This window comes from Sminthopsis crassicaudata, chromosome 6, assembly GCF_048593235.1.
Source record: "Sminthopsis crassicaudata isolate SCR6 chromosome 6, ASM4859323v1, whole genome shotgun sequence".
NCBI classification, from domain to species: Eukaryota; Metazoa; Chordata; class Mammalia; order Dasyuromorphia; family Dasyuridae; genus Sminthopsis; species Sminthopsis crassicaudata.
Genome location: NC_133622.1, coordinates 75,950,101 through 75,960,569, shown reverse-complemented (window position 1 = coordinate 75,960,569; position 10,469 = coordinate 75,950,101). Strand labels below are relative to the sequence as shown.

The following is a 10,469-nucleotide window of genomic DNA, read 5'->3' as shown; positions in this document are numbered from 1 at the left end:
GAAAATGCTATCTGGAGAAAACTGGGTCAAGTAAAGTATGTTTTAGGATGAGGGAAAAAATATATCTGAGACCCTTTTAAAAAATAATCCTTTCAAATAAATGAAGAAAATTATAAAATTCAGTTGGGAGGTTAATGAAAAAGAAAGATGTATTTTTTTTTCATCCAGATTCATGGATTCACTGACATTTATCAGCAGGGGTGAATGGATCTCAGGCTATGGGTCTCTCTAACATGAATATTTTAGAAACAGCTCAGTCACAAATGCGCATCCTTCTTTCACGGTTAGTTTGTTCATCTGATGAGAGAACATCTCAAGCAGATTGTGACAAAAGCTTTCCTTCTATGACATGAACCTCTCATCACACTCTAACCTCATACACTTGGATCCTTTTTTCTCCCTAAGGATTTTGGGAAACCATCCAAGAAAACCCTTTTCTTGATTTCTCTCCCTTTGTGAAGAGGGCAACCAGTATCAAGGAAAGTTCAAAACAAACCTAATAAAGTTATCTTCAGTCAAATAAATCCCCAGATTTCAACTATTTTAGTAATAGGTCTAAATTAACAAGCATTTTCTTTTCCATTTACTGAAGTAACAAAAAAAAAAAAAAAAAAAGAAACAAAATCTTTGCAACAAACATAGTTGTGAAAAATAAATTCCCATATTGACCATAAACAAAAATGTGTCTCCTTTGGCACCTTGGGTCCATTACCTCTTTGTCAAGCATTTTTCAAGATTTCTCTAGAAGCATGATTAGCTTTTCAGGGCTTTTGAAACTATTCGTTTTTATAATGCTGTTGTCATATTGTAAACTCTTCCTCTGGATATACTCCCTTCATTCTGCTTCACTTCATACAAGTCTTCCCAAGTTTATTTGAAATTGCCACCTTTACAGCACAAAGATACTGCAATATACTCATATACTGTAACATGGTTAGTCATTTCTCCAACGCACAGACATTCCTTCAGTTTTTATCTCTCTGTTGCCCTCAAAATAACTTTAATCAAATTGTTTGTACACATAGAAATTTTTCTTCATTCTCTGACCTCATTTAAAGAGCAAATTTAGACTTGGCTAGCCTTCCTTCATTTTTATATCACCAAGTAGAGAAACGGTTACTTACTGGTTAGATGCCCAGTCCGCCAATTCCCCACCATCTGTAAGGAGGTGGTTTTTTTCCGGTCCAGGGGAACTACTCAAAGTGGCGGGCGTAGGAGAATGTGAAGAAAGAGAGTCGAGGCTGCCCGTTGGAGTGTCCTCTTTGGGAGGGCTAGGGTTGTCAGCTAGAAGAAGTAGAAGGGAGAAGGGGATTTAAAGAAATGCTACTTTAAAAAAGGCACATCACTAACAATCAGACAAGCATTACTTGATTAGTCAATCAAACTTCATCTTTAAATTACATTTATAATTCAGGCTGTGACTATTTGGGTCTCCTGTCTTAAACAGCAGTGGTTGTTTTTGAAACCAAAGATTCCTAAAATAAACCATCTGAAACGTTACAAGGAAGAGTATTTTCTCCTAAGGTAAAACACTAATCAAAATCTAAAGAGAGGAAAACCATGAGACCTTTAGAGTGGTCAGAATGATGTCCCATCCAGAAGAAAGCAACGGCTATGAACCTATGAGTTTCAAAATACAGTGAAATCTCTCATCTCCTCGGTGAATATTAAGGAAGAAAGTTACAAAGTCTAGGCTATTACAATGACTAGAAAGGAAAGCTTAGTCCAAACTGAAAATTATTTTTAAGATGCATGTACTCAAAAAGGATCATTTTATTAAAAATATTTAGAATTGTTTTTACATATATAGGTATGTGTGGATGTGTGGACAGACAGACAGATAGATAGATAGATAGATAGATAGATAGATAGATAGATAGATAGATAGATAGATATGGATAAAGATATTCCTCAGCACTTAGCACTGTGCTAGGTGCATAGCAAGTGTTTAATAAAAGTGCTTAATAATAAAAGAGAGCAGAATAGTTGTGTATATGTCTATATATGTAATATATATAATATAAATATGTAACATATATAAAATGATCACACACATATAGTGGGGATATGAATGCATAACTCAGAGGATAGAAAGCAAATCAGTTGTTTTCCCTTCTATGTTTTTATTGCAACTATTTTGCTCTCTTTTATTATTAACCACTTTTATTAAGCGCTTGCTATGCACAGTGCTAAGTGCTGAGGAATTCACCTTACTTAGGAGACAGCTTCCACTCTCCAGGAACAAGTAAAAAGACAATCCATTAGATTGTGACTCAGGGACTTTCCCTGTCTTTGTATTCTCATCTCACTGCCCCGCATGTAGTAGGTGCTTAATTAATGTTTCTTGACTGAGTGATGTCATCTGTGGAAGGGATCAGGTGCAGAGCAAATAAAAAGGTCTGCCGCTGCAGGGACAAGAGCAAAACCCAGGATCTTCAGCCTGCACCTGGAGGTCTACCTCTCAGGAAAACCATCGGCAAGTGGAAACAGGCCTGAAGGTCCCGGCAGAAAAGAGCTTCTGGCGTCCTTCCAGCAGGAGTGATGAAAGCGGGAGAACAGAGACTGAGCATCCTGTCAGGACAGAGGAACTTTGGCAGGAGGGCTGGGACCAGAGGCCTTTAACCCCACAAGAATTAAAATGAGCTGACAGTGCTCTGAACCCAAAACCAAAGCCACCATCCTCCTCCACTCCTGGTTCTTCAGGGAATACAAGGACCTGGCACTATCTTGGGCTGAGAGCGGCATTTATGGACCCGCTTCTTCAAGGAAGGAGTTCTGGTATCAGTTGTGCCAGTTTCAAGCCTGATTCACAATCCAAGTATCTCACCTGGTCACCAACAAACGCAGGGAGAAACACGTCTGCCCGGATACAGAACTTCTGAGGTCCAGGAATAACAAGGTCCATGACCACAAAAACCAAACATGGAAGCAAACTTCACTGAGATGAGATGAAGAATAAAAATACTGGGCAATAAAGGAAGGGAGATCCTAATATGCTCAATTCTCCAAAGGATTCTCACTCGGGAGTTCCCTAATCCTTGTCACACCCCCAGCCTAACCCCCAGTGAAATGAGGAAAGACCTAAATGACAGCCATTTAATGGACAAGCATGGCGAAACTAAGAATAGATCTACAAAGAGAGCAGAAAATCTCAGAGAAGAAAACATCTGGAATTGTTTGTAAATGATGACTAGTAGGATTCAGACAGAGGTATATAGTAAATGTTTAACAACTGGCTCTCCTATACACCCTCCAAAATATGATTTTGCAATTAACTTTTAAGTTTAATGTGTGTTAACATTTCCTCCATCTTTTTCAAAAAAATCTAAACAATGAATAAGACAAAAAATCAAGCCCTTGTTTAATTTAGCATTTTCTACGATGTCAAAGCTCACACGGAAAATTTAACATTTAGTTCTTATAAACTGATTCAAGCTGGCTTGTGATGGGGAGAGGTTTTTGTGGGTCAGGGTAGCATCGGTGGATAGAGATCCAGCCTCAGATACAGAATGGCTATGCCATGCTGGGCAGGTCATTTATTCTTTCGCTGTTCCAGGTGGCTCACTAAGATCGCAGAATGGAGAGACTGCTCGTCCTGAAGTTAGGGAGACCTGAATTCAAACTCTGCCTCAGACACTTCCTAGCTGTTTGACCTTGGAGTAATTTACTTCAGTTTCTTTAACTATAAAACCTAATATCAACATCTAATTCCCAAGGTAGTTCTGAGGATCAAGGGAGATCACTTTTGCAAAGCACAATGCCTGATCCATGGTCAGCATTACATAAAACCTAACTATAATAATAATAATTATTATTATTATTATTATTAAGTTGTTGCATAGCAGGAGAAAATCTGCATGAATGAAAGTTTTCCTACCATATGGAATTACAAGTCTGGTTCAAGAAAGGACAGTAAGGAAAATGAGTCTGCACAGAGATGGGGAGGTAGTGGGTTCAGGATAGAATGCCTCCAACTGGATCCAATAATAAAATGATTATTTAATCATTAAATTATTAAATAAAATGATTGTTTATTATTGATTATTTATTTTCTCAATTTGTAAGGCAGGGAGCTGGCTACCAAGAATAACAGACAAAATAAAACAGCCCCTTACCCTCAAGGAGTTTACATTCAGTGGGAATATATGCGCAATAAATATGAAGCATATACCAAGGAATCTCAAAACTAGAGAGCACTATGGGAGAGGGAGTCAGGCCTAGGAAGAGTCCTGGATGGGCGATGAGCTCCCCTTTAAAGGGTGATGGTGACTCTAGGAGGAAGAAGGAAGCATTTTGAGTGGAAAGACCATGCATATGGGTTGGGGTCTTTTTTTCAAAAATTCATCTTAGATCATGACTATCAAACAGGCAGCAACAAGAGTGTAGTTCCCCAGCAATAGTCACTTTTTCCACAGCTCTTCACCAGAAGCTTTAGCTAATTGGTGTAATTCAACTACCCAACAAAAGGGCCAATTTTCAGGCAAATGAACCAGAACCCACTGATTGACCACTGCTAGGATGCTTTCTGATTTATTTTCTTTTTTGAATTTGGTCCGCCCACTGAGGGAACAAAAAGGACTATATCTTCCTCTGCTTTGTGACAGCTCAGCCGTAACCAGTGTCCTTTCTGGGTTGTTTTTTTCTTTTAAATTCCCACCCTCACTAAAGGACATCAGAGAGGAACTAGCACCAAATACCACTTTCTCAGGCCTTTCCTCCCCTCCCCCAGGAATCAGGACCTCCTTGGGACACAGAACAGCCCAGGAGCACACCGTCCCCACATTCACCTGCAGTACAGCTGTTCAGCCGAGGCTGCTCGGGATGGCTTGGCCAGATGTAACAAAACCCAATGGGTTTGGAGGCCGAGCAGCGCTAACCTCAAGCATGAGTCAGACCCAAGCCAGCCAGATGCTGCTCCTTCCAGCGGCAGCTCCCGGGTTTCAGTGGGATGGGAGCCGGCCTCCATTAATCTTTCCATGCCGGCTTCCCCATCTGCAGGGCACGACCCAGCAAAAGCAGAACACGGGGGCCGGACCTAGTAAGTCACTGTCTCATTTCAGGGAAGGAGAAGCCTGTCAGAGGCCAACGGGAGCTCCTGGAAAGTCTTGGATGCTTTAAAAAAGGAGAAACACTAACTCTCCTGCACCCTCCCTTCCTGCACCCGCCATCACCTCACCCCCAGCATCTTAAATCATGTCCTATTAGCAGGATGTCTCCTCCTGCCAAACCTCAGCCATCAGAAGCTGCCACAGGAAAATGCCGTTTATGCAGACAGACCAAGCAGAAAGATGGTCCCCAACATACCAAGTGAACACAATGCTGTCTCCTTCCCACATAAGAACAAACAAGCCAGCCTGAGTCCCCAACATACTTTCTAACTAAATATAATAAAATTGTTTCCTTTCTATGATGTAGGAATTGATACAGACTGAACAACCTGAGTCGTCAACATATGAAGTGAACACAATGTTTCCTTCCCACATACAGGCTGAACAAGCCATCCTGAGTCCCCAACATACGAAGTGAATACAGTGTTGTTTCCTTCCCACATGCAGGCTGAACAAGCCATCCTGAATCCCCGATATACTTTCTATGGAAATATAATGTTGTTTCCTTTCTACCATGGAGGAATTAATACAGACTGATCAAGCCATCCTGAGTCCCCAATATACAAAGTGAACACAATGTTGTTTCCTTCCTACCGTGTAGGAATTAATACAATCTGAACACAAGCATAGAATCCAGGACTACATCAAAACACAGGTATATTTTTAAAAATCTAAAGTGACAAAGACCATTTGATTTCCATTTTTGGTATTTAGTCCTTTAAAAAAAAATCCAAGTAAAAATTTTAACAATAAACAACAACAAAAAAAAACTAAATGGACTTTAAAAATGTTTTTGATAGAATGGTTAAGGATTTCTTGACTTAAAAATAGCAACACAATTTTGGGAAATAGGGAAGGTCAAGGCAAGATCAGTTCATGTACCTCAGACCCAGTTTCTTCCTACAAAGTTCAAGTTTTAAAGTTTCCCTCAAGATCTCAATCTATGATTCCAGAACACCAAACATCATTTCTATTGATATTCCATCCAACAAAAAATTGAGGGCCTTGATGATGTTTTCTGACTGCATCAACAGCGGGGCATCTACTGGCCAGTTTCAGCCTCTGGGAGTTATGGGGCCTGCTTCATCACGAACAGGACAGACTCATGCATGTAAATTCATTCCTATCAGCCCTGCTCACCAAGGTATTATTTATTTATACATTTTTCCTCTGAAGGTCCAGCCCAAGGCCCGACTCTGCTATGAAACCTGCTCCGTTATTGTCTGAGCACTCTGCATCACACCCAGTCTTACTCAGAAGATTGACACATTATAGAATCAGAGATTTAGACCACGTTTATACATGAAGAAACAGACTTTACTGTGTGCTTTAGCACAGGAAGTGACTAGTCCAAGATCATATAGCCAGTGCCCTGACTTTCCCCATTTCATAAAGTTGTTTCATTGCATCCTCCATCTCCCCACCTTCCATTCTCTTGTATTTTGCATATTCTTACATATATAATGTTGCGTTGTTTTTTTTTTTTCAGATTTTGCAAATATACATATCGTTTCCTCTTGCTTTTTTAAGGTCCCTTAAGGGACTCCAGCAAATGACCTTAAAGGTCTTTAATACCCATCCCCTTATAGAGGAGGAAAAGCCAAAAGAGATTTATTGGTGTGCCCAGAGTTACACAGCTGTTAATAATAGATAGCTGACCTGACCAGAGGTCCTTGGTATAAGATAGAAAGGCTGAGATTCAGACACAGGTCATTAGGATCTCTTTGAGTTCCAACATCTTATGGATGTTGATGACAAAGATGGCGCTGAATTTGGGGCAATCTATGATGCTATCAAGCTCTATCTGGGACCTATGAAGAACAGGAGCCAGAAGACCCAGGAAGAAGTTCTCATCGACAATTTGTCAAGGACAAATTACTCAATCTCTTTTGGACTAAATTTTGCCATCTGTAAAATATATTATATATATTTTATAGTATATATAGTATATTTCCAGCATATTTTATAAGACTGATGAAGGTGAAATTCAATAAAAATTTATTAAGTGCCTACTATATGCCAGGCTTTGATGCCACTTAAGATTCCAGGTTAGTTTTTGTTAACTATCTATCCTCCAAATGAACGGTTAATAAATGTTGATTAAATACCTACTATGTGGAGGCACTGAAGTAACAAAAATCAAAAGAAATGAAAAATTCAAAGGTCCGTGAAGTGCTGGATAGAGCACTGGATCCAGGAAAATCTGAGTTCAAATACAGCCTCAGATACTTACTAGCTGTGTGACCATGGACAAGTCACTTAATTTTGCCTCCACTTCCTCAATTTTAAAATAGGGATAAAAATAATGCCAACCTCATGAGTTTGGGCGAAGATCAATGAGATAGCTGTAAAGCACTTGGAATCAGACCCTTCATGAGTTCAAATCTGACCTCAGCTACTAGCTGCGGGACTCTGAGCAAGTCCCTTCATTCTGTTTGCCACAATTTCCTCATTTGTAAAATGAGTAGGAGAAGGAAATGAATGGCAAACTCCTCCAGTATCTCTGCCAAGAAAAACCCAAATTTGCAGTGAGTTCGACAGTGCCTATCACATAGTAGGGACTGGATAAATGCTTATTCCTTCTCCCTATAAATGCAGTTTTGTTGTCTTCTTGTTGCTTCTATTTCTACAATATATCTCACATCCACCCCTTTCCTCCCTTCCTAATACCATACTCTAGTTCAAGTCCTCATCATCCCTTGAAAAAATAGTCTTGTCACGTCTCTCTAATCAGCCTCCTAATTGAACTCCTTCTTTCTAGTCCCACCCCTTCCCTAATCTATCCACCCCACAGCTGCCACCCCTCCCTCTCAAAAATCTTCCCAATACTCAATGCTCTTGCAATCTGGAACTCATTTCACACAGCCATCCTTTCCATGGCTTTTCCTTCCCACGCACATCTTCTTCATGTTCCTCACATCCCATTTCGGGGGGAGCTGTCCCCCAAAACCTTTTGGAAACCCTTGTTTGTGGCAAGGCTAAGCTTATGGACTTCCTTCTAGAAATGATTCCTCCCCTACTTGTTAGCATTCCTCCCCTGAAAAAACTTTTCCTTCATTTTGTATGTGTTCTGTTTACTTTTCAGTGTTCCAGCTATTCTCCCCACCCACCCACCCACTGCCATAAAGATTCTTTCAAGGTAAGGACTTGGATTTCTGTCTCTGTGCTCCTAGTCCCTAACCTGAATGACCCCATTAGGGATTTTCTTGGCAGAGATACTGGAGTGGTTTGGCATTTCTTTCTCCAGCTCATTTTACAGAAGAGGAAACAGAGGCAAACAGGATAAAGTGACTTGCCCAGAATCCCAGAGCTAGGAAACATCTGAGATCACATTTGAACCCCGAACAATCAATCAGTCTTCCTGCCTCCAGCAAATGCGTGTTCAATGAATGAAAATGAATTAAAGAAAATACAACATAACTTTTCTAGGGAGGATGTATTGAGCATAACTGTTTGGTTTTTTCTTAATTTAATCCTATAAAGCAAGGGAAAATCCTTTTGTTACCCACAAGGCCTGGAAGCCTGGGAGTTCATGCAGAAAAGTTACTATTTGATAATGGACGCACTTCTTCAGAGAAAAACACTCTCTTTGGTTTATATTAGAAGGAAAAAAGGAGGAAAGAAATTAGAACTGTCACTGCCCATTAAGGAGAGAAAGCTAATTATGTTTCTCAGCAATGGGAGGTGTATTGGGAAGCAGATTATAATTACCAAGTACAAGGGAAAGGTCCCAATGTCCCACTTACCCCAATTCCCAGCCCCACTAGCACTGACAGTAGGGCTTGTCTGGAGTATGGGGACAAAGCCCACCTCATTTTATTTCATCTCACCCTCTCAAAACGGGCAAGACATAATGAAGGTAAATGGCTAACAGATTAAAGACAATCACATTCAAGAGGAAACTATTTCACCTGGTAATGAAATTTCTTTTATCTGAAATCTGGCCTAAGAGATGATAACTTGAATTTCATGAGTTATTTTTCTTTTTCTAATCATTTTCCAAAAACTAATTGGATTTTACATGTGTACTGTTCAAAGCATATCCCCTCATCTCTTTTTTTAACAAATACCCAATGAGAAAAAGAAAGTCCTCGATGAATTATAAATTACAACTTGAACAATTAAGGAAATGAAGAGAAAATGAGAATGTTTCAGCGGAAAATTTTATAAAGCAGCTTATTGACTGTTTTTACTACCTTTGTGACTTTGGACAAGTCACTTAACTGAGGCAGGCCTCAATTCCTTCCTGTCAAAAGAAAAGGAGTGGGGGTACTCATGATGGTAAATCAATGATTCCCTAACAAACATTAAATATGGTAACTCTCCCAACAAACAAAAGAAAGACCTAAAGTAGGCAATAAGGGAAAGATATGACATGTCAATCTATTGGGTTACAATGTCATTTAAGTTAAAAAGAATCATGTAATATAAGAGACCACATCACAAAGTCGGCGGCAGCTAATGGACAACATATCTCAGCTACGAAAATGACCTTGACTACCATAGGTCAATGGCCATCTCTGGCAATTCAATTATGGTGTGAATAGGGCCATACGGGTTGCAACATCAACAAAAGTCGGAGTATACTGGTTGCAACATCAACAAAAGTGGGAGTAAATTGCATCACACTGCCAAACAGAACATTTATGCAGTATCAGAGTCAAGGGTCAATATATTTGGAGACTGGGATTTTTAGGTTTCCAAATAGAAACTCAAAAACTGAACCAAATGGGGGTCTTCCATACCCTTCTGAAATAATATAATCCTTAGACAGAAAATATAAATTAGGAATTCTGTTTTCCAAAATGTTCTATGGAGACTAGGACCATTCATCCCAACTTCAAGAAAATTAAGTATACTTTCAATTTAATGAGTCATTGTAAAGGACGATGCTTTCCCCAAATGATAAAGGCATTGGAAAGGGCCTCCACAACTAGTGGTCAACTAAAACCATGAAGGCTACTACTCAGTCCTTCAGCCACCTCGCCCCAACTTTCATGCTCAATGTCCTTCCATGGTGATAAATGGACATTAGAGTACAGGCAAAATGGTAAAGATATTAAAATGTTGACTCAAAATATGAGAAATAATCACAATTTAAACAAGGAAACTAAGTACAAACTATATCCTCTGTGAAAATCTAGATAATTAATACATGAGCATATTTAAAACCTTTCTAATTTCATAAGCCAGGCCCTAGAGAAAATTGTAGTGGAAATCTTTAAAGATTTTAGCAGAGAACAGACAGAGGATCTAAAAAATGAGGATCAGAATAACATGGTCTCTAAGAAGGAATGCTAGAAGGATCTGTGATTTTCTTAGCAGGAGGAAGTGCCAAGGAGAACTCACTCCAATGAAAAA

General features: G+C 39.5%; 1 protein-coding gene across 1 annotated transcript in view; it reads right to left on the bottom strand.

Annotated features, from left to right (window-relative positions):
* ARHGAP10 (Rho GTPase activating protein 10) overlaps positions 1–10,469 on the bottom strand; it is a 340,816-nt gene that overhangs the window by 36,837 nt on the left and 293,510 nt on the right. The window contains exon 20 of the mRNA XM_074273693.1: positions 1,125–1,284. Coding sequence (XP_074129794.1) covers positions 1,125–1,284 — 160 coding nt within the window. The remainder of the gene's footprint in view (positions 1–1,124; positions 1,285–10,469) is intronic.